Source organism: Eretmochelys imbricata, chromosome 1 (genome assembly GCF_965152235.1).
Source record: "Eretmochelys imbricata isolate rEreImb1 chromosome 1, rEreImb1.hap1, whole genome shotgun sequence".
Taxonomy (NCBI): domain Eukaryota; kingdom Metazoa; phylum Chordata; order Testudines; family Cheloniidae; genus Eretmochelys; species Eretmochelys imbricata.
Window position 1 is genome coordinate 138,644,705 of NC_135572.1, and position 25,245 is coordinate 138,669,949.

Sequence of the window (25,245 nt, forward strand, 5' to 3'; positions counted from 1 at the left end):
TCGCCACGAGTTTTCAAAAATAATGGCCAATGGCTCTGCAATCACAGCCGCCAGTTCCTTTAGCACTCTCGGATGCAACTCGTCCGGCCCCATGGACTTGTGCACGTCCAGCTTTTCTAAATAGTTCTTAACCTCCTCTTTCTCCACAGAGGGCTGGCCATCTATTCCCCATGTTGTGATGCCCAGCGCAGCAGTCTGGGAGCTGACCTTGTTAGTGAAGACAGAGGCAAAAAAAGCATTGAGTACATTAGCTTTTTCCACATCCTCTGTCACTAGGTTGCCTCCCTCATTCATTAAGGGGCCCACACTTTCCTTGGCTTTCTTCTTGTTGCCAACATACCTGAAGAAACCCTTCTTGTTACTCTTAACATCTCTCGCTAGCTGCAGCTCCAGGTGTGATTTGGCCCTCCTGATTTCATTCCTACATGCCCGAGCAATATTTTTATACTCTTCCCTGGTCATATGTCCAACCTTCCACTTCTTATAAGCTTCTTTTTTATGTTTAAGATCCGCTAGGATTTCACTGTTCAGCCAAGCTGGTCGCCTGCCATATTTACTATTCTTTCGACACATCGGGATGGTTTGTCCCTGTAACCTCAATAGGGATTCCTTGAAATACAGCCAGCTCTCCTGGACTCCTTTCCCCTTCATGTTAGTCCCCCAGGGGATCCTACCCATCCGTTCCCTGAGGGAGTCGAAGTCTGCTTTCCTGAAGTCCAGGGTCCGTATCCTGCTGCTTACCTTTCTTCCCTGTGTCAGGATCCTGAACTCAACCAACTCGTGGTCACTGCCTCCCAGATTCCCATCCACTTTTGCTTCCCCTACTAATTCTTCCCGGTTTGTGAGCAGCAGGTCAAAAAAGCTCCCCCCCTAGTTGGCTCCTCTAGCACTTGCACCAGGAAAGTGTCGCCTACGCTGTAGCTCATGAAAGCTCATGCTCAAATAAATTGGTTAGTCTCTAAGGTGCCACAAGTACTACTTTTCTTTTTGCGAATACAGACTAACACAGCTGTTACTCTGAAACCTAACAATATCTAACCTATTTCTCCTCACAGCCCCTCTGAGGTAGAGCAGTGCTGTTATCCCTATTGTTCAAATGGGCCACTGAGGCACAGAGAGACTAAGGCCCAGATTTTCAAAGGTATTTAGGCACCTAACAGGATTTTCAAAAGCACTTAGAAGGTTTGGTGCTTTGTAAACCCCACTAGATGTTTAGCTGCATTTTTGGGTGCCTAAAAGCCTTTGAAACTCTGTCCCTAAGGCACCAGCCTGAGGTCATTCAGGAAGTCCCTAGGGGAAGTAGAACGCAACCCAGGTCTCTCAAGGCTAACTCCGCACATGTGCTTTCTTCTTTCGGGGGGGGGGGGGATGGGCGTGAAGGGGGGGCTCCACCCTCACTCCACTCCTTCCCCCAAGGCTCCACCCTTCCTCCACCTCTTCCCATCTCCGCTCTGCCCCCCCCCAACACCTCCCACACACCACTGAACAGCTGATTGGCGTGTGACTGGTGGGTGCTCAAAACTATTTTTTTCCGTGGCTGCTCCAGCCCCAGAGCACCCATGGAGTTGGCACCTATGTAGCTCCCTATACACTGGATCAGCCTATCTTTCTGCTGTAGGCTGCAAAAAAAGAAGATTGATAGATGGGAGCAAAACCAAGAAGGCCAGTTCTCTGAGACTCCAGCAATCAGTCCCAGGCGATTGGGAAGGATGTCATGGTTGACACCATGAAAAGCAGCACAGAGGTCAGGAAGGATGAAGAAAGAAAGAGAACAAGAGTCAGATTAAAGGAGATCACAACCCCCAAGGGGTGGCAGGTTCTGCCCCAGGCTGGGTTGTAGAGCAATGGCTGCTGTGCAATTTTAGATTTTAACATTTTGTCATTTTTTGTTCTGAGTTTGAGAAAAGGAAGGAATGAGAACGTCAGATGAGTATCAGGTGTGTTTATGCCTCAAATTCTTAGGATTTCAGCTGTACCCAGGCCACTTCCAGAACAAAGAACAGAAGTTGCATCCACAGAGTCCATAAAGTCAAAAATTATTTTCATGGTTTGTATTATTTGCAGGGCACCATCTGTGTGCTCAGCACTGTTCAGCATATGCCAGAAAATGTAGTCCCTGAGCCAATGCATATAAGATGCATAACTCTGGATAAGATGGCTCAGATACTTAACTCTGAAGTGTATAGTTATTGAGCACGTTAATATCTATGAGTGGAGGCACTGATGGCAGTAGAAGTTTTATTTAATTAAGGATTAGAAGACTTTACCGTCCAACTTTCTTTCAAGAAGAAGAGCTGCTCAGAGGTCCTGTGCCTGTGTATTTCCCTTTCCTGCCTGCAGTGGCCCTGATATACCTCAGAAGTCTCAAATTTTCTCATCTTTAAAATGTGGAATGTTCTTGATGTTTGGTTTTAAATCTCCTCCTGTGAGAACTGCATCTCAATCACTGTAGGGCTGTGTTTAAGAGCCACCTGGAAAGTAATTAGTCTTTAAACAGAAGTGAAAGCAGTGTTGCCAACTCATGATACTTTCATGAGTCTCATGATAATTATTGTTTTCCTTAAAGCCCCAGCTCCTGGAGTCAAGTGGAGATGTGAGGATTTCAGCCTTCATTCTTAAAGAAAAACGAAGTTTCTAGCTCTTGTGGCTGCGGAGAAAGCTTCAAATTGGGACCCTAGTGCATCCTAAAAGCTCAAAAAGCAGAAGGGAAATAAAAAGAACACTGAATTGATTATTTTTACATAATCTCATGTTTTTAAAGCCAATCTCTTGATGGTTGGTGAGCCTGATTAATGATTTTTGAACATTTGGGGTTGGCAATACTGTGAAAGTGACTTGAAAGGGTCAGTTTCACTCCTGTTTAAAGTCAGTTTCTTGAGTATTATTTGTAGGGGGGTAACACCCTTAGAGCCCCAGGCAGTTGCAATATAAACTCACAGGCTCTTGCCCTAGTCGGATGTTTCCAAAAGTTAAATAATCCATTCCAAGGTTGGTGAACTGCCAAAAAGTGATAGAAAGTAATCTGGATTTTTCTACAGTTGTTTCAATTGTTGAATTCAAGTTAGTAACAAAGTAAGAATATACATTAAAATTTTAAACCTAACCAGTGTCCCTTAAATTACTTGAAACAAGATATCAGAACATGCTAGTATTAGAGCTGCGTGGGTCTAATATTTATTACATTTTCTTTCTTTATATAGGAATTAGATACTGTGCTCCTGTCTGCTAGTATCTAAGTTATTAGAAAGTAGCCACTGGAATCACGGTTAGAGTTGCCCCCCACTACCAAAATCTGAAATGGTGCCCTGGTAGAGAACTACTGAAGTGTTTGCTAAGGAATAGACTGTCCCTAGGGCTGCCATTATTTCAGTGCAATAAACTACTTCACCTCTTCCACAGATTTGTTTTTTATTTTTTAAATTAATTTGGGATAGATTTGAGTGCTCATGACAGGAAGCATCTATAGCAATGATATTAGCCAGGAATAGTGCAGTCACTGTTAATAGTCACTATTAAGCTCTCCTTCTCAAAATACCAATGAAATGTAATTCTGATCTAATCCCCTTTGCTGTATCAGTCCTGAGCCATTCCTGACCTGAAATTGCAATTCATCCAGATTGTACGGTGATTTTGTAATGCGCACAAGTGAGGAGAGGATTTGAATTCAAGTCTCAAGAAGTGAACAGTACCTACTATGCTAACTCTGCCATTGAAATGTCAAGTCAGTGGAAAAGGAAGAGGAAGTGATTGACATTCCAAACACTAGCTGCCTATGTATTTGCTTGTCCCAGTATAGATGTACAATTTATTAAAATCAACAAGCTTCAAATACGGATTTCAACAACAACAAAAGTCCACCCTGGAATCAAACATTCTAACCACAGTCTGTAGTAAAGCCCCAGGAAAAATAGGCCCTCTATGAATTGCTAGGCAGCTGTCAGGAGTGTCTTGGTGAGTTGCACAGTCTAGCAACCATGTGTGGAAATATATCTATTTTATAGATTTGCTGATTTACTGATCTACAGATGTATAAATATTCATACGGTTCAATTCTGGGAAAAAAAAAAAACAACCCAAGGTTTATGGTATTGTTCCACTCACTGCTGCTGCAGATGTCCAGTCAGATTTCTTTTTAATTTCTCCTGTGAAATGCTACTTTACTATCAACAAGACTCCTTCTTATATTTAATTAATATAGTAATTCACACACGTATTAAGATTAAACTACTTTCCCGACTGCTCACGGCCTTTTATATATAAATTAAGCTAGCTGGAATAATGCCAATATGTTACATTTCATGTTTTCGAGGGAACTCTTGCACTGTGACAATAGAAAACTGTAGTTACATATCTTTAATAATTTTCAAATTTTCCCTTTATACGCCGGAGCTGAGCTTGAGGTGCACATATTATGTTTAGCAAAAGGGACAGAGGAACCAGTTCAGGTGAAATTTTAAAAATACATTGAACCTAAGCCTTTTTGACCTTTGGAAAAGTTGACTTTTTAAAAATTGTTCATGTTTTTCTGTTCTTTTCAGCTGGGAGCTCAAATTTGGGAAGACAGTAATAAGAGTTGTTTTTTGCTTCATTACAGCAGGACACACTAGATACTTCATGGGAGTTTTGTTTTCTAGACCTGTGCAAAACTCAGCAGTTTCACTTCTCAGAAATTCACCTCAACATTTGTGAAAACTTCAGTCCACCTGAATTAATACCCTACCCCTTGAGTTTTTTCTTTAAGTTTCAGGATGAAATGAACCCAGCAGCTCAAAGTAAAACTCAAACTGTGTGAGTTAACATTAAAAAATAAAAAGACTCATGATTTCAATGTAAAACCTGATACTAGCACACAATTGGCTCCAACTCAGCCTGAAAGGTTCACAAAGTATTCAGCAAACCTGATACAGTCTGAATGTTGAGTTTGTATTAAAACAGAGGCCAGGCAAATTTTCTGGAATTTTGTTGTAAACCTTTTGCCCAGGAGTCCGGACTCCCCCCGCCCCCCCCCCCCCAATATACCCGAGTTTTCTGACCAATTTATAAATTGTAGAGGATGGTCTACTGTTTTGTTTTATAGACTGTCCAAAACCCAGCAGCAATAGGATTCTCTTTAGCTGGTAATATTTGGGCCTTGTTCTAAGACCTTCCTACAGACCCAGCCCAGAGGAATGCTCTGTCTAGCAGATGTGATGCAGAGTTTTCTCCTCATGTCTCTCCCCAAGATGCATGCAGAGTCTCAGAGTTCTGCCATATAGGAGTAAGGCTTCAACCCTGTCTGCAGTGGGAGGGGAAAGGCCAGCCGAATGGTGCTCTGATGGGAAAACTGAGGATCTCTGGAGGCATTGGGAGACAAGAGACCAGGAGTCTGTAAGGGCACATGTGTACCCAAAATCTGGTGGAGTGTTGGAACAAGTGCAGTCTCACCTGGCAGTCACACTCAATAAGGCAGATATGTAATGCCTGAGAAGGGGGACATTACTATGCATGGCTGATAGGGGACTCGTGCAGGAAGTAGGTGGAACAGAGGTTCTGGGAGGGGTCTGTGAAATGCAGCAGGCTAGAGGACAGTACACTACATGTTCTGATCATCTATTCTGAGTAAAAAGAAAAGGAGTACTTGTGCCACCTTAGCGACTAACCAATTTATTTGAGCATAAGCTTTCGTGAGCTACAGCTCACTTCATCGGATGCATACTGTGGAAAATACAGATGTTTGTTTTTATATTCTGAGCTAGATCTCCAAATGTTTCCTGAGCTAGATCTCCAAACGCCTATCATATCAGAGGGCACATGCAATCTTAGATACTGCCCTTTGATTAAGCGTAATGAGGAAATTTTTCTGGTTGCCACCAAGTCAGTGCATGTTAAAGGGAGATCTCTGTCTAATTGTCAGACTGAAAGTAAGTGTGACTTCTGATCAGTAAGATGAGTTTTTAGTACACTAAATAGGCATCATTCTGAGATATACTGTTGAACATCTGGCTCACCTTCCATTGCATGTTCTTTACTGGAAACTACTGACTTTGGGAAACGTGTGCTGTTATAAATTCATATAAAGCTTCATGACAAGTCATATTTATCAGGGAAACTGTAGGCTCCAGTTGTTTATGGGGATAAGCCAGGGCTATGGGTAATTTGAGATTTATGAATCCATGATATCTATATTGGAAAGGAGACTTTGGAATGGCTGTATGGCTCCTATGCACTCTGAGTTTTTAAACTAGGCCCTACCCAGGCCTCCATTTTTGTAAGTAGGTGTGTAAATAGTTGCAGGCCCCCTTTTGTTGCCATGCTCATTTGTACCCACAATTTAGGTTGCTTGGAAGTCTGTGTCTTTGGTTGCATCCACAAATAAGAACTTCAGATCTAAATTGTGAGCAAAAATAATTGCAGTACAAAATTGCACCTTCAGTTATGTGCACACTCAGAAATGGAGAGCAGTATCCCAACGGACAGAGACTTTAGGTAGTTTAATATGGACACTAATGACTTCAGCTTCTCTGAGATGAGGCAGCCAGACTCTTCAGAGCTGACATTGTTTAGTCAAGGGTTCCCATGGTTTGTTCTGTTATTCTGTGCACGTAGCCCAGATATCCACTTCTAGATCAGTGGGCAATCATTCTCTGTGAGAGCTGAATCAAAATATTTTAGACAAAATTTAGTTTTTGCCCCCAAAAAATGCATTTTCAGATCAACAGAAACATTTCACAAATTCATATCCATTTCAGCAAATTGGCTGGGTTGAAATGAATTTTTCTTTCAACATTAGCGAAAACAAAACATTTTGATTGTTTGGAGCTAGCTTCACAAAAACCAAGGAGAAGGTAGTAGTGGTCCCCTTATATCTAATAGCTCATTGGCTAGAGTGTTCACCTGGGCTGGGGAAGAGCTGTGTTCAGATCCTTGCCCCAGAACAGGCATTTGACCTGGTCTCCCCCGTGTCCCGAGTAAGTGCCCGGACTGCTGGACTACTAGATATGAGGAGGGGAACTCCTCCATTTTTGTAACTCTAGCCCTTCATTTCCTTTGTCTCTGTTTAAAGAGGTGAAAACAGACCAAAACCAAAATGTTTCATCTGACCCAAAACAATTTTTTTAAAACTTTTGATTTACCCAAAATTTGGGAAAATGTTGGTTTCAGTTCAGATCAAAACAGATTTTTTTCAGAACTGCCAGAAAACTGAAAAAGTCAGTTATTCACCCAGCTCTGTTGTCTGCCCCATCTACATCAACTCCTTCAAGGAGTGGGACAATCAGAAATAACACAGGGACCCCCATCAAAGGGCCTTATAGCAAAGCAGGGATGCAGTGATTCAAACTTCTCCTACACTTGTTTCAACTGATGACCTGAAAGAGGGAGGAAAAAAAAAAAGAGAATGTGAGTCATCAATTCAAAAGAGGCATGAAACAGAAAAGAAAGGTAAGGCTGCCAGGGGCACCAGCTTCCTCACACAGCGCAGAATTACCTCCTTTAAACAAATGATGGAAACGGAGACAAACATGGCTAAATGGATTTAAACCCTGAGAGAAAACATCACATGTCTTTCCCCAGATTTAGTCATTTTTAAGTTATTTTGCAATGGATGCAACATCCATAGGTCACTCCTCAGCTGTAAGTAGTGAGGAAAAAACCACTAGGGACTTAGACTGCGGCAGCAGGGACAGAATGTCTCTCTCATTGCTGTGGAATAAAAACTGCCCTTCAAATCTCTACAGTTAGGGGTGTCTGAGCAATAATACATTGGGGGGCAGATCCTCGGCTGGTGTAAATTGTCTTAACTTTGTAGAGGAGCACAATGGAGCTAAGCCAATTTATACCAGCTGGCAAGGAACAGAGTTCCCGGTGTGGAGATTTGTTATAATGAATGCTTTTAGAGAATAGGTGTGCAGTTTTTTTTTTCTTATGGCACACATATTAGTCTGTTTATGTCTGTAGGTGCTGCATTAGTGCTGTTTGCATTGCACTGACTAATGTTTGTGTAGCTGAAGCTGGAAAGTACATCAGTGGTGGTATTATTATTGGCAGTATTATTACATATCGGAGTGATAACGCAATTTCCCAACATTTTCCGTGACATATTAACCTCAATAGGAAAAAACCTAACCATACAGATCCCTTGTCTATGGCATTTATTAGAAAGGTAAGGCAATTTCAATGATTGGAGAAGCAGGAAATAATTATCTAATCATCACAATACAGATCCAGCCAGATGCACGTAAACAGAGGCGTGCTGGGAGTCAGTCCAGACTAGTAGAGTGGCCAACCCTCCAGGATTGCCCTGGAGTCTCCAGGAATTAAAGATTCATCTCTAATTACAGATGATGTCATGATATGAAACCTCCAGGAATATGTCCAACCAAAACTGACAACCCTAGTCTAGAGACACATACTTAGAGAGATCTAAGTACTGTCGTGTCCTCAACAGCCTGTCTTCTATTCTTCTCCCGGCTTGGTTTTTAATTCTGGCAGTTATAACAAACTCAGAAGAGCAAAAATTAAATAAATCAGACCACATATTGGAGGGAGTCAGTTAGCCACGGCTCACAAAAAGGGGTGAGGCTAGGAAGTGCTCTCGGTGAAACACGACTGAGTATTGTATGTGTAGCTATTATCCTGCTTCTAGGGCAACGGCAGGGACTACATTGGGTCAGGTTTTGCTAAGCAGATTCTTGCCTTGTTCAAATTTGAGAAAAATTCATCGTACATAATTCAGTCAGACAGAAGTTTATTGGCATTTAGAGTCAGTAGGCCAGTTCCTGGGCCTTGGCTGGGGAGAGCTGGGTGCAGCTCACAGGAGAAGATTCAAAAGGGACCTTTTGGATCTTCCAAGTGGTGACTTCAACACTAGACCAGCCCCCTGGCACAGATTAGAGTAGCCATGTTCTAAACTATGCTGGCTGCCCATGACTCTCCTGGGCTGTTCCAGCAGCCAGGAATTGCCAGGGGCAGGGACATTCTGGCCAGGCCCCCTTTGAAAAGTCCAGAGAAAAGGACTAGCGCTGAAGCTGTTGTAGCAGCTCTTTGCCACCCTGCGGGGTGCCCTAGGGAGGGGGAATTGTGAAATGGGCTAGCTGAGCTGGCTTTAGGGCAGCTTTGTACTGCTGCAGCACTGGCTGAGCATCCAGCCCTATGTTTTTATGATTGACTGCTTTCCTGCTACGTATGGTGCCTTAAGAATGGGTTTTAAAAGAGTAATTGATTTTGTTTAAAGCCTCATCTATGATTTCTTTGTCCTGGTAATAATAGGATCCCAAGGCACATAGCACTCAGGCAACCATCCTGCATATGAGGTCATTAGTGGCTTCTGTGTGATTCTCTGTCTAATGCGTACAATGGGTACAGAACAGTTCAAAGTCTGAACAGAAGCATAGGTCAGTCTCATTCATATTTCCAATTGAATCAGCAATCAGGCTTTTTCCTCTGTGCAGATTGACAACTTGGAATGCTTGGCACTGACGGTGTTTCTTGACTAGCATCAAATTTTATGTGATTGAGTCTTCAAAAGGCATGTTCTCCTTTCCAAATGTTGGCCTTTATTACGGCCCCTGAATCATCTCTTGCTTTTTAATCCTCTGTGGGAATTCCTTTAGGCATTTTTCAACTGAAAAATGTCAGTATCACACAATAATTAGAGATATTGAATTTGAGAGCAAACTGGGGTAGCAGCACCAGGAAGGTGGTGGCTAGTTTGTTACTGAGAACTGAATGGTGCCATACAATGCACACCTCAAGCTGCCATTGAGTTTAGGGGGTTTGTGTGCTTGTGTATGTATGTATGTATATAATGGCAGGATCAAGCCCTGAGTGTGTGTGTGTGTGTGATGACAAGATCAGGCCCTTAGTCTCACTGCATGGATAGCAGAGAGCACATTATATTAAGAGCTTCAGTTAGGCCCTGCTTCAGCAGGGTACATAAGCTCATGGCTAACTGTCAATATTACCACTGAAGTTCTATTTGAAATGAATGAGACTACGGTGACCCAGGAATCTCTCAGTGCCATCTGGCAAGGGACACAGAGGGGGTGTACGTGTGTTACAGGAATCTTCTGCCCCAGCCCTGATCCCCCTCCTGTACCCCAAACCCTCATCCCTGGCCCCACCCCAGAGCCTGCACACCCAGCCAGAGCCGTCACCCCCCACACCCCACCCCTCTGCCCCAGCCCTGAGCTCCCTCCTACACTCCAAACCCCTCATCCCCAGCCCCACCCCAGATCCCTCACCCCCAGCCAGAGCCCTCACCCCCTGCACCCCAACCCTCTACCACAGCCCTGAGCTCCCTCCTACACTCCAAACCCCCCCAGCCCCAGCCCCGTATACATCACCTCCATATTGGTGCACATAACAAAATTCATTCCACACATGGATGTAAAAAATTAGAGGGAAAATTGATCTCAGCCAGGCTTGGCTGAAAATGCTGGAGAGACCTTTGGGTGAGAAACTTCTTTAGACAGGAAGTTAACCTGTTAGTTAGGTCTAGAAAGAAAGCATGTTATGATTTTATTTTACAATAAACCATTTAAATCTCTATTCTTTGATTGATTGATTGATTGATTGATTGATAGATATAGTGAAAACAAGAGTAAGCGTAAGTGCTGTGGTGTTAAACCAGCTGGCGATCCTGAGTGTATTGTGACTTTGGGAACAGCTGACCTGATAATTAGGCGAGTCTCCAGTGGATCAGGAACAGAGCACTGCAGGGAATGCTCTGAGGACCCAGAGGTTGGTGTGTGCCTATTGCTACCTGTACAGAGGAGGCGAGGCCTGTGGAGGCTGGTAGGCAGTGCTTGTGCTGTCAGAGAGCTTATCCACAGCAGGCACAGAAAAGACTGCTCCATGCTAAAGGCAGGTGGTGGTAATGGTGAGGGGCCTCACCCCGCTGGGTACGCTGGGGAGTGTCACAATTACGCCCATGCTTAAAGTTAGGTATGTGCTCAAGTACCTCGCTGTCTAACATAGAGAGTAAGAGAAGCGCAGATCCTCATTATCCCCTATGGTCAGTTATTTGCTGCGTATGTGTTCTCGCTGCATGCTGCACTGGTTCTGGCCAGATAGTCCATACAGCAGGCTCGATCAAACTGCCCCAAAAGACCACAGACTTTATTCAGTGGCAGAGGTGCTTGGCCAGGTTTATTGCCAAGAAAGCACAGTATTAATGCCCTATACGTGCTACAAGTACACTTAATACATGTATGCCCATGACAATGGATCAGCTCAGTGAATGGCGGGACTTTCAGTTCCCCCCTCAACCGGCCAAAGACACCCCCTTTTTGACCCCTCTTTTATACGCCGATACAAACAAATTACGCATTGCCCCACTGACGTGGTTAGTTGCCACCCTTTACCGTGTACCTGTTGGTTTGATCAAATCGTCTCTAGCCATCACCCTGTCAGCCTGATCTTATCTTTAAGGGGGGGGTCAGTGTGTCCATGTATCATCTTCGGCGAGCGTGTTTATACCATAGCCTTGTATCAGGGTATTCTGGTACTAGCCTTCTGGAATATGTTTACAGAAATTCTCAGTGCCTAGGAATGCTTGTGTTTTTGCAAAGACAGCTCTGTTCTTGCCAAGTTCATATATCGGATCGTGAACCTGCAAGCAAGCATCTGCTTTGTAACAGGGCCTGACTTTTGCTCATAGCCAAACTTTTGCTAACTTTGCTTTATATCAGCAGTGCCTGACTATTTTAGTTCAGGCCTTAGGCCTTACACCAGACCCGCTATACCAGGCCTCATGTCTCAGGCTCTCTCTTTCTACTACATCCTGCCAAATATGTGGTATTAGTAACCATGGGAAGCAAAGATGTTGATTCCTGCACTTTTACCCATCCATGGGTCTGATCCAATGTCTTCCCACTGATTTCAGTGGGCAGACTCCCATTGACTTAATCGTACATTAAGTTAGAAACAAAAGGAGCCCCACCGTGGTTTGGGGCAATATATCACTGACTACACAACAGTCAAAGTGGATGTGTCTATAGATATTTTTGGGTAGAGACCATTTTGAATCTAGAACTTAGCTCTGAAGAATGTTTACCTGTTGAACAGGTGACCCAACAAACAGGATGCTATAATGCTGAGTGACAATGAAAGATTTAGAAAAAGCCTTCAAGAAACTTCATGAATGGTCCCTCAACACAAATGTTCTAGCATGGGTATTCAGTGTAGAGGGTTTCCCATCTGTAGATCTGATTACAACTTGACAGAACAGGAACTATCCCTATAGTTAGGGATCAATATAGGGATATCCCTAACTATAGTTAGGATCAATGTCAGACACTTTCCTGTTTCCATGGAACAAAGAGCTCCTCTTTGCCTACCTGCCAGGACCCCTGATTCCCAGGTCATTCTCAAGCTCAAGCAAGATCAAGGCAAGATGATCCTTATAGCTCCAGCCTGGCTGAGACAGATGTGGTACACAGAGTTCTGCAAATTGTCCACTCATGAACCTTTATTGTTACCAATAGTCAGAGATCTCCTGACACAGAACCACAGCTGGGTGCTACATGTTATGGCATGATTCATCCGTGGCTGAATGTAAAGAAGGCACATCGCTTAGTAGCAGTTCAGAAAGTACTCCTTAATAGCAGAAAGCCACCCACAAGAGCTACTTACCTGAGTAAATGGAAGTGTTTTTCCATCTGGGCCACCTCCCATAATTCTGGACCATTTTGTGTACCTTCAGGAGTCAGATCTAGCCCTTAGTCAGGGCACATCTGTCAGCCATCTTGGCATTTCACCCTTGCACAGATGATTAGACTGTTTTCACTTGCCCAATCACTACCAGGTTCCTTTAGGGTCTTGATAGATTGTTTTTATTTGTCAGAGACCCAACACCTTCTTGGGATTTAAATCTGCTGTTGTCTGCGGTTATTGACCCTCCTTGTAAGCCTTTAGCATCATGCTCATTTCAACATCTGTCAGCACAGGTAGCCTTCTTAAAGGCCATTACCTCCATCACAAGGATGAGAGAACGGAATGCATTGGTCACAGATCCATCCTCCACAGTCTTCTACAAAGACAAGGTTCAGCTGAGAATATACCCCATGTTCCTTACAAAGGTCAATTTCCATTTTAATTGGTTTATTCACTGGCCAGTTTCCTTCCTGAACCACATACACATAAAGACAAGCAGAGGCTCCGTACTTTGGACATTCAGCAAACATTGGTGTTTTACCTAAATAGAACAAAGCCTTTTTGTGTCTTTTCCCAGCTTTGCGTCTTTTATGGAATATATGAGAGACCACCCGATTACAACTCAGACTCTCGAAATGGATCACCAGCTGCATTACAATGTGCTATACTGGCAAAGGAGCAATGCCTCCTGAGAAACACACAGTGCTCTCAACAAGAGCTCATTTGAACTCAGCAGCATTTGTGGCACAATCCCAGTTATGGGCATCTGTAGAGCAGAGACATGGTTTCCATTCTCATTCCACACTCACCAAGCACTGTATGCTGCATCATAGAAGCATGCCAGTGTTGGGAAGCAGTCCCTCTTCTGATGAGACTCCCTACCCTGCCTCTTGGGGTAATATCTTGGGAGTCACCTAGAGTATAACAGGCGTATGCAAGCACTTGAAGAAAAAATGGTTACTCATCTTCTCATAATCATTGTTCTTCACGATGTTCGTAGGCATGTGTCCATTACACGACCCACCCTCCTTTCCTGATGCATCAGAGCCTACTATCGGTTCCGGTGTGAAGGAACTGAAGGGGGGATGGGGCAACTCCACCCTTTATATCCTTGCTTCAGAGTATGAGGAGCCCAGCAGTGGGCAGAGCCACCCTGATGGGTACCACTACGGAAAACTCTCCAGCACCGGTGCACGTGATGTGCAGACACCTAAAGTGTAATGGACATATTCAACACACCGTGAAGAACAGTTATGAGAAAGTGAGTCGCCATTTATGTTTTATTCTATGTTGACCACTTAACCCCTAACTCTATAGGGATTCATTTTCCATATACTCTTTTAAAAGGGGATTGGGCAAATAAAAATATCTAGATTTTAAGTAGAGAATAGGATATAAATTCCATTATCATGAGTATGATTAATTTAATAATACTGTATAAAACCTGTAGATATTATTTCCTAAATGCCATCTGTTACTTCTAATTTATACTTTAAATATATTTATGAATTGTGAATTTTTAAATGCACCTATTTCAATCTGGAGTTCTTTTTATATGTGGCTATTTTGTTATATGGGCTTTTCATTCTACATACAAGCTTCAAATATATTTTGCTTCTGTGCTGAATTGGAAATTCAAACTTTTAAAAAAGCTTGAAATTCTGGAAGGAAAAAGTGTACAGAAACACAAAATCTATTATGCATATTTACATAATGTAGCACGTAATTTCTTTCTTCATAACTTGTCTTCTGTAAATCACCACATGCTAGTTAATTTGGATACAATTAATTATGAACAAATGGAAACTGCGTCCTAGACCACACATAAGTAATTTAAATGGGTAGAATATCTGTTACAATTTTGAAAACACAAGGTCTGAGTTTCAGAAGTGCTGTGTACCCTCAACTCCAAAAGAAGTCACCAGCAGCTTTTACAAACTCTTTAAGCAATATCTAGTCTAGTTTCCTTGAACAATACTGAATGAAGTGCTATTCTATTTGTGGTAGTATCACAGTGTTTATGCTTTAAAAGTACACGCATTTATTGTACTTCCTCTTAATGCCACTTGTACACATACGTGGATCTCAGAATATATCTGTACATGTTCAAAATCAATACACCTGAAATTGAATTAACTGGTGACAAGTTGAGCTGATTGCAAAATTTCAGAAATGTTAAAAATTTCAACCAGCACCAGCTGAAAACTGTTGCTGGGATTTTCCAAAATGAAAAGGGGACTCAGTGAAAGATTGGACAAAGATACATTTGACCCAGTGTGACTATTTTCAATGTCATAGTTAGTAACAGTTCTTTCTCTTTGCTCTTAGGTATAAAGCGATAGTGAGACCGATGGATATCCAAGCCTCCCACGCGCTGATGAAGATTTGTGTGAAAGCTGCTATGATCTGGATTTTATCCATGCTGCTGGCCATTCCTGAAGCAGTGTTTTCTGACTTGCACCCTTTCTATGACAGAGACACTAACAAAACATTCATCAGCTGTGCTCCCTACCCACATTCTGATGGGCTACATCCAAAAATTCATTCAATGGCATCATTTCTGATCTTTTACATCATTCCTCTATCCATCATTTCAGTGTATTACTATTTCATTGCTAAAAATTTGATCCGGAGTGCTTACAATATACCTGTGGAAGGAAACATACATGTTAGGAAACAGGTATGAATTTATTTTATTTGAAAGTACATTACCCTTGTGGACGACATCCACCTTGATTGCATTGGCCTCATTAGCACTACAAAAGTACTTTTCCCTCTCTTGATATTCACCCCTTCTTGTCAACTGTTGAGAATAGGCCACTTCCACTTTAATTGAATTGGCCTCATTAGCACTGACCTCCCACTTGGTAAGGCAACTCCCATCTTTTCATGTGCTGTAATGTACTGCTTACTGTATTTTTCACTCCATGCATCTGATGAAGTGGGTTTTAGCCCACAAAAGCTTATGCCCAAATAAATTTGTTAGTTTTTAAGGTGCCACAAGGACTCCTCATTGTTTTTGCTGATACAGACTAACACAGCTACCACTTTGAAACCTGTTCTCATTTAGTGGCTGGAGATTTGTGAATCTACTACTGCTTCCAGCTAAGGGCACAAACAGTATATGTTTATACTGGAGATGGCGTTATTTCCAGCTCAGGTAGACATACCCTTCATAGCTTTGATCAAGAGAGAGTACTAAAAATAACAGTGTCCATGGGGGCACAAACAGTGAGCTGGGCTAGCTGCCCCAAGTACAATCCTGTCTGAAACCCTTGGCATGTACTTGCGGGACAAGTTGCTTGCACCAGTGTGGCTCCACTCCTATTTTTAGCACACTAGGTTGATCAGAGCTAGCACAGGTATGTCTCCTTGAGCTGGAAATGACCCCTCCAGCTCCAGTGTGCTGCTATCCTTAGATCTTGTCTAAATGAGAAAGTTACAGTTCTTTAACTTGAATTGCTTTTAAACTTTTAAATTAGTACAGCCCCCTGTGTGGACTTTCCTATTTCAGTTTACATGTGGATTATTTCAGTCTGGCTTAATTCCCACTTGATTGTAAGTAAACTAACGTAAGCTATGCTTAAACTGAAATAAGTGTTAGTACAGGGTTTTGCTCCAGTTTCAATAAATCAGTTTAAATCCTCACCTTAAATTGAGCTGGTGCAACTTTCTCATGTAGCAACTTTCTTGCTACTTTAGCTCAATCAGTAGAGGCTCATGCTTTTATGTTTTAGGCTCCAAGTCTGCTGTTAGCCTGAGTGGGGTCAGCTGTACAAACAATGACTTTACCCTCCGTCAGTAACAGATCTGAACTGAATTTCTTGAACCTTTAGAAATTTTCCCATCACTGGTTATCAGGTAGCACCATGTGGGTGAAAAGATGTGCTTTCAGCATAGTAAATGGGGGGATTTCACAAAGGATGTATCTTACATTACTTTTGAATGTTTATAAGTCTTTCTCCCACCATTCCCACCTTTCTGCCTGCTTGGTGACTGCTTTGATTACCCACTAAAGTGCACTAGAAGTATAAAGAGTCACTTCTCGCCTGTCCTTTCCCCAAAGGTTTGTATACAGAATTATAAAGATAGCAAAAAGTGAGTCTGCTCCAGCAAAGTCAGTCAATGATTTGACTCCTGCAGTGCATTCAGCAGTGATAGGTCTTTGTCTTAGATAAGTGATATTGATTTCTTTATTGCATTGTTTCCTTTCTTCATAGTGCAGATGTGGGCCACAATAGCTTCAGTATCAAATTAAGGATACATTAAAAATATATATGTACAGTTCACTCATGAGAGACTTATCCCACAGGGTTTAATTTACAGTTAGATCTTTGGGGACATTTGACTGTCATCTGGTACATGTCAATCTTTTCTGAATTCAATAGCTAATTTTCAGCTTATGCAATTAAAGGAACACAAAATAAAGTCATGACGTGCTATGGCAGTGTTCTGTTGCCTGCTTCGTGCTTGCTTCTATCATGGGAAAAGATTTGCTTTTTGTGACCATCTTAATTCTCAATTTACTTATAGTGCTTTGGGATGTGACTATCTGACTCAAATCTTTCATGTGAGTAATGAGAATATAGCATTTGCCACATCGGGTCAGAGCACAAAAAGCCTCAAATCTTGCCTCAAGCAGTGCCAAGCAGTACCTAATGATTGTTCAGTGCTATACATTGAGGTGTGAAAAGGAGCACAAGTGTGTAAAGGAGTGGCTGATCAGACTTTGATACACTTTATAAACATCTATACGTCAAATGAGACCCATCTAACTCTCCTTAAATTTTACAAGGATGAGAGCTGGGATTCTGAATATGACTACTCAGCAAAAGCTGTGTACAGGCTAGTGTATACCAGTGTTCCTCTACCAGGGATACATATACCCTTGGGCAGGGGAGGGCAAACTATGGCCCACAGGCCGCATCCAGCCCGTCAGGGCTTTCAATCCAGCCCACAACATTTCCAGCAGCCAGGCCCCCTGCCTGCCCTGGCCCCGTGCCACCTCCCGGAAGCGGCCAGCACCACGTCCCTGGTGGGGGGGGCGGGGGAGGGCAGAGGGCTCCGTGCACTGCCCTCACCTGCAGGCACCGCCTTCCACAGCTCCCATTGCCCGGGAATGGGGAGCTGCGGCCAATGGGAGCTTCAGGGGTGGTACCTGCAGGCGAGAGCAGCATGCGGCGGAGCTGCCTGCCCCACCCCACTCCCAGGAGCCACTGCCAGACACTGGGAGTGGTGCGAGGCCAGGGCCGCTGCACACCGCTGCCACCCGGAGCTGCTCGAGGTAAGCGGTGCCGGGCCGGAGCCACATCCCGAACCCTTCCTGCACCCTGTACCCTCCACCCCACACCCCAACCCCCTGCCCTGAGCCCCCTGCTGCACCCTGCACCCCTCCTACATCCCAACCCCCTGCCCTGAGCCCCTTCCTGCACACCGCACCCCCCCACACACACAGCCCGCACTCCCTCCTGTACCCTAACCCCCTGCCCCAGCCCTACATTCATGGCCCTGCATACAATTTCCCCACCGAGATGTGGCCCTCGGGCCAAAATGTTTGCCCACTCCTGCCCCTGGGGGGTACGCACAGGTCTTCCAGGGGGTACATCAACTCATCTAGATATTTGCCTAGTTTTACAACAGGCTACATAAAAAGCACTGGTGAAGTCAGTACAAACTAAAATTTCATACAGACATTGACTTGCTATACTATACACTGAAATCTATATTCTACTTGCTTCTATCTCTATATTCTACTTGCTTTATGTAGAATTATATGGTAAAATGAAAAAGTAAACAGTTTTCAGTAATATTGTACTGTGATACGTTTGTATTTTTATGTCTGATTTTGTGAGCAAGTAGTTTTTAAGTGAGGTGAAACTTGGGGGTACGCAAGACAAATCAGACTCCTGAAAGGGGTACGGTAGTCTAGAAAGATTGAGAACCCCTGATCTGTCCAAGCTAGGAAGTAACAAAAGCAGTGAAGACAAGAATTTGAGAGCAGGTAATGAGACTCTGGGTATGTAACCAGCTTGCTGTGCTGTCTTCCTTGCTATTGTTACCTGTGCCAACTGGAGTCAGGCATAGGTAAGCGAGCCTGTGCACAGCGTTTGCTATGTTGTCATACCACAGTTTCAGCTCTCACCCTTCTCAACTGAAGCAATCAGAACCGAGCCCATTACTCTGCAAGGGCCTGAATGTGCCCAGCTGCTGCCCGGATATGGAAGAGCAGGGAGGCCCCAAGCGGTGTTCACAATTTCAAGACTTACATGCAGAGCAAGTGGAGCTGGCAGCAAAAGCCACTCTAGGAAGGGTGGGGAGGAGGTAGGGCATGACCACAAAGTGACATGCATACAGCAGCCTCTTAAGACAAGTGGTAGTACACTGTCTGTGCCAGCAAGGTCCAGGAGGCATTGCATCTCCCATGATGCAATACTGTCTAGAGGTTCCCTGGATGGAGCAGCTGTATCTTCCTCTTTTGGATGGTGGGTCCCCTCTAAGGTCTTGTCCTCTCTAGAAACATAAATATGTTTTTACAATGAGAGAGAGAGAACACATTGTATCACCCTAGTGCAGACTGGGCAGGTTGTAGCTTTACTTAGATTTAGCTGCTCGAGGTGAACCCTAGGTCCCCCTCAGGATTTCCCCTTCGCCCTCTAAATCAATGTAAGACCACAGCTTGCCCTGTCTGTGTAACATGTTAGCTATCATGTGGTAAAATTACAGCTTTTCCTAGTGTAGGCCAGGCCTCAGGGAGTTTGTCCTTTCATTGCGCCTCGGCCTTCTCCCATCATGGTTTGAACTGGAAGATTGGCACAGCCATTTCTGAGATGGCCCTGTGACAAGTTGGGGGTTCTGTCTGTGCAATTTACAAATGGTGGATGATATTATTAAATTGTATCATGAAATTTCTGTGTCACAGAAAGCCGATACGTATGTGGATCCATCATTGCTGACAGGACATGCAGCTGGTACTCACTAGACAAAGGACAATGGGGAATACTTAATGTTAATGATGGTTGTTTGATCATACAAAAGTTATCCTAAAGAGTGACTGCAACTTAGAGAAAGCCATTTTTACCCTTCTTCTCTGAGGGGAGGGTTTTTCTGGAGAACATTTACTAACCATAGATCAAAGAAACCCAGGAGACTAGGAGGGGTTTCAATAAGGAAATATACAAGAAGCTTGGAGAAGGAGAAAGGAAGGCTACAGGAGCTGGGGAAGAAGACTCCATGAAGGAGAAACAATGATCCCACCTGCCTGACGAGCAGGGTCTGCCGGCATTATATACGCGTATGTTTACCACATGGCCCCAAGTAGTAACGTATTTGCACTCTGTGAAGTATGCTAGGTAGCCCCTACCCTGGCTAATATGTTGCTGATTCTTGGACTTCTATAGACCATGCTGGGGTTAGTGATACTCTGTCACTGAGCATTAGGTTCACCTGAGTTTTATCTTTAAGATAGAAGAGATGTTTTAGTTGTTTGGTTTCTTACTTTTTGGGCAGCTGACTCGCTCAGTGCTAAAGTCCTGTCCAGTCCAGACTCCCCTGCAATAACTGTCTCATTTCCCCCACATCCACGCCCGGTGACAGGAAAAGTAATTAGCTTCCAATTTCACCAGCTTTTGCCAAAGTGAGGAACATTCGCTAATCTACTTTTCTCTTTGTTCTTTTCAGATTGATTCACGTAAGCGTCTGGCCAAGACAGTGTTGGTGTTTGTGTGCCTCTTTGCTTTTTGCTGGCTTCCTAATCACATCATCTATTTATACCGGTCCTACCATTATTCAGAGGTAGACACCTCAGTGCTGCACTTCATCACCAGCATCTGTGCTCGAATCCTGGCCTTTGCTAACTCTTGCGTAAACCCTTTCGCGCTCTACTTGCTCAGCAAAAGTTTTAGGAAACAGTTCAACAACCAGCTGTTGTGCTGCAGAACCCGTCTCCTCATCAGGTCCCAAAGCATGGGCAGAAGCACCACTCGAATGACCTCCCTCAAGAGCACCAACCATTCAGTGGCCATGTTCAGCCTCATCAACGGCAACCACATCTGTAATGAAGGCTGTGTATAGGGTACATGGCAGGGGACAGCTTTGGAAACTGTTGTGCGGTGTAGTTAGCATGGCTGCCTGCTCTGCTTTGCGGGGATAGTGCGTCGCATACATGCATAGAGAAATCAACTGCATACAAGAACTTCCAGGTACTTTAGGGCCTGACACCGTCATAGTGAACATCTCGTGTGATGTGCTGAACGCCTTCAGTGCCCACCGATTTAACAAGAGTTGAGTGCACTCAGCCCCTATAAGATCAGGCCTTCACTGGCTTGGAGTCAAATCCTGAGATCCATAGTTTTGCCTCAGTTCTGACTCAGGCAGACTCCAACCACGGTCACATAAAAAAATTGTGTAAGGGACTCAAGATTTGTCCCTTTGTTTGCGGAAACAGCTTCATGGAGGTTTTTTTCTCTGTCTTGTTTTTTGGCTGAAGTAAATTCATCTAAATGAGAGCAACCCTTTTAAAAAAAGTGAAGTGTAGATCATTCCCTAGAGCTGTCAAATATTTATAAATGTTTGAATACAGTATTCATAGTGTAAAAAGATTTTCACAGTGTTTATTGGGGTGTGTTGGCCCCATCTGAAATGCGCAGTATCTTGTACACTATCAATGTACCATTTGAATAAATGTGAGTTAGAAGATGTTTACAGTTTGAGTGTGTGCATTTTGCCATATTGCAGAGGGAAAAGCACAGCACTTTGAGACTCACTGACAATTCTGCTCTTCTCTTCAGGGGGCAAAATAATGGGGGTTACATTATTAAACGTATAATACAGAATTTGAGTTGCGTTTGATTAAGGATGAACAACAAATGTCAAATGAAGCACAGAAGTTCTTCATGAGGATGTATTCTAATATGGGGATGTACAGTGAATATCATTACAAACTCAGGGCCTGGTCTCAAACCCATTACAGTAGATTTATACCTGTCTTTCTACTGAAATCATAAAACTGATGGAGAATCAGGCCTTCAGTATTTTCCACTGCCAAGTGGTTGGGGCACCATGGCATCCATTATTCTCAGAATAGGAAGATAATGTGCCACGGACACAGCAGATTGCAAATCCTGCATTAACATAAGGCAAAATCCAATTCCCATTGAAACAGGTGGGATGCAGATTAAGCTGTACAGTTACAAGCCTCTTAAAGCAAACTGGTGCAAGTGAGAGCAGAATTTGACCCTTGGAGCAGTGAATGCTGAGTTAATGGTGCATCTTGTTGGGGAAGGGGGAAGAATCAAAGACAAAGAGAGAATGAAACCAGCAAAACATTGTGGTAAATTTGGATTGAAAATGCAAAAACATAATGTAATGGTTGGGGTATAATCAGAGCAAAACCTCCCAGTGCCCATTGAGTTCAGTAAGAGGTGCGTGCCTGCCTCCAGGGGCAGACATTGGATGTTCAGCAGTTCACAAGGGTTGGTTTCCTTCTCTTTCAGTCTACGGGAGTGCATGTCCCCTAAATTTTAGTTAGGGGGTTATATTAACTCAGCATTCACAGCTGTAGAAACGACTTTTGTCTCGTTTAGATGTGAAACCATAGATTGTCCTGGGATCTCAAGACTAGGGCCCTACCAAATTCATGGCCCTGAAAAACACGTCAAGGACCATGAAATCTGATCTCCCCTGTGAAACCCTATACTATACAGATTTCATGGGGGAGACCAGTATTTCTCAATCTGGGGGTCCTGACCCAAAAGGAAGTTGTAGAGGGGTCAGAAGGTTATTTTAGGGGGGTCGTGGTATTGCCAGCCATATTTCTGGGCTGCCTTTAGAGCTGGGCGGCCAGAGAGCGGCGGCTGTTGGCCGGGCGCCCAGCTCTGAAGGCAACGCCCCACCAGCAGCAGTGCAGAAGAAAGGGTGGCGATACCATCCCATGCCATCCTTTCTTCTGTGCTGCTGCTGACAGCGGCTCTGCTTCAGAGCTGGGCGCCCGGCCAGCCGGCAACGCTCTCCGGCCGCCCAGCTCTGAAGGCAGCACCGCCACTAGCAGCAGTACAGAAGTAAGGGCAGCAGTACCGCACCCCCCACTCCAATAACCTTACGACCCCCCCACCCGCCCAACTCCTTTCTGGGTCAGGACTCCTGCAATTACAACATTGTGAAATTTCAGATTTAAATAGCTGAAATCATGACATTTATGTTTTTTAAAATCCTATGACTGTGAAATTGATCAAAATGAACTGTGAATTTGGTAGGGCTCTGCTCATGAGATTGGGCCCAGGTCTGGGAACCTTTGAGAGACTCTGGGTTGCATTTCAAGCAGTCCAGGAAATGCCAAATGAGAGGACCATATGTGGTTTTGGATTTTGCAATGAATATTTTCCATGATCTAGTACAGTGGTGGGCAACCTGAGGCCCACGGGCCACACGCGGCCCATCAGGGTAATCCGTTGGCGAGCCGCAAGACAGTGTTTACATTGACCGTCCGCAGGCACGTCCCCCTGCAGTTCCCAGTGGCCAGGAACAGCAAACCAAGGCCACTGGGAGCTGCGAGCGGCCGTGCCTGTGGACAGTCAATGTAAACACTTTCTTGCAGCTCGCCAGCAGATTACCCTGATGGGCTGAGTGCGGCCCACAGGCCACAGGTTGCCCACCACTGCTCTAGTAATTAAGTACATTCAACTAATGTGAATTAGTGAACACAATGAGGAATGTTTAGGGCTTAACCGATTTTGAGTAGTACCTTACAGCATAAGTAGTCCCACTGACGTCAGATGGACCTACTTGTAGCTCAGGGTACTACTTAGGCCTTGTCTACATTACAGGGGGGAGATCGATCTAAATTATGCAACTTCAGCTACGTGAATAATGTAGCTGAAGTCAACGTGCTTAGATCTACTTACCGCAGGGTCCACACTACGTGATATTGGTGGGAGAGGCTCTCCTGTTGACTTCCCTTGCACCTCTCATTCAGGTGGAGTACAGGAGTCGATGGGAGAGTGATCAGCATTTGATTTAGCGGGTCTTCACTAGACCCGCTAAATCAACTGCCGATGCATCAATTGCTGCGCATTGATCCCCCGGTAAGTGTAGACAAGCCCTGAGTGTGAATAACCCATCAGACTCTGGTACTAACTGACTATTGTTAGTTTTCACCTTTCTACTGCAAGTACAGGTACTGAGATCTATGAGGGCGGCAGTGGAGAGATTTGCTGTTCTGATTTAAAAGTGCTTTCCTCAAAATGCAAACAGCAGGTAACAGTTTGTTCTTCAAAAGCAAATGCACTAATTTTGGTGCACAAGATAGATGGGACAGTACAGTGAAAGAAGAGAGTTCTTTCTAGTTACAAATTCATGTATGTAATTTACTATATTCTCCTGATGTCTCAATTTTGTTCTTCACATCTAAAGCTGGTCAAGGGTGTGTGTGTGTGTGTGTGTGTTTCTGCTGAAAATTTCAACTTTTCACCAAAAATTGGAAAACCTGAAAAAGTGTTTGGTTTTTAGCAACTGAAAACCAAAATAGTTTGGCTGAAAACTGAACAGATCTTGGGGTGGGGCAGAAAAAAAATCAGGGTTTGGTTTTCTGCCAAAAATATTTCAGAAAGCGTCTACTTTCCTCAAAATAGTCTCCCTTTAGTCAAAACCCCAGTTTTCCACTGAAAAAAGCGTTGATTGAAAATTTTCAGATTGCAAAGAATTGAACTGGGCTGGCCCAGACAGATTTCTCAAATGTGTTTTCTTTGAAATTTGCAAAGAATTTTTTTTCTATCAGACAAAGAACAAATTTTCTCTGCAGCTTTCTTGCCTGTGTGAAGCTGGCATTTGTTTTTGGCCCGTCACTGTGCTAAAGTAGCAGCAAAACACAACCTGGGACATAAGGAAGGACAGGGACTTTGAGAGGGCTTTGTTTGTTTGTCTGTTTGTTTGTTTTTAAGGACGATGAAATTTTGGGGTTGTATTTTTTGTAGTCTATTACTTGTCTCATTACCCCAGTTTCAAAAACATGATGCAATTTGTTACAGAACTGCAAAGGTCTGAATCCTGATCTCATTGAAATCAATAGCAATTTTATCATTGACTTCAGTAAGCCCATGGATTTGGCCCAAGATGTAGTCTCAGGAAATTGGGGTTTTTTGTTTTTTGTTTTGCTTATTTAAAAACAAATGGGACTTTAGAAACAATTAGCACTAAAGAGCAACCTGGGGTTACACAAGGTATACATCAGGCTGAAATATTGCTTAATCAGACTGTAATCATAGAATATCAGGATTGGAAGGGACCTCAGGAGGTCATCTAGTCCAACCCGCTGCTCAAAGCGGGACCAATCCCCAATTTTTGTCCCAAACGGCTCCCTCAAGGATTGAACTCACAACCCAGGCTTTAGCAGGCCAATGCTCAAACCACTGAGCTATCCCTCTGTCCCACCCTTCAATGCTTTATACAGCAGAGGAGTCTTGCCTTTGACTTCAGTGGGGCCAGGGCCAAGATTTCATCTTAAAATTGCATTGGCTTAGAATTATTCTTTGAGAATTGTTCATAAGAAAAACACCAGAAACAACCTAAAAAGACAAGAAAACCTCTGTGATTGAAAGGAACTAATCCAGCTCTCTTATT

General features: G+C 43.7%; 1 protein-coding gene across 1 annotated transcript in view; it reads left to right on the plus strand.

Moving 5' to 3' along the window:
* GRPR (gastrin releasing peptide receptor) overlaps positions 1-20,703 on the plus strand; it is a 36,742-nt gene extending 16,039 nt beyond the window's left edge. The window contains exons 2-3 of the mRNA XM_077807178.1: positions 14,962-15,313; positions 20,311-20,703. Coding sequence (XP_077663304.1) covers positions 14,962-15,313; positions 20,311-20,703 — 745 coding nt within the window. The remainder of the gene's footprint in view (positions 1-14,961; positions 15,314-20,310) is intronic.
* The last annotated feature ends 4,542 nt before the right edge of the window (positions 20,704-25,245 follow it).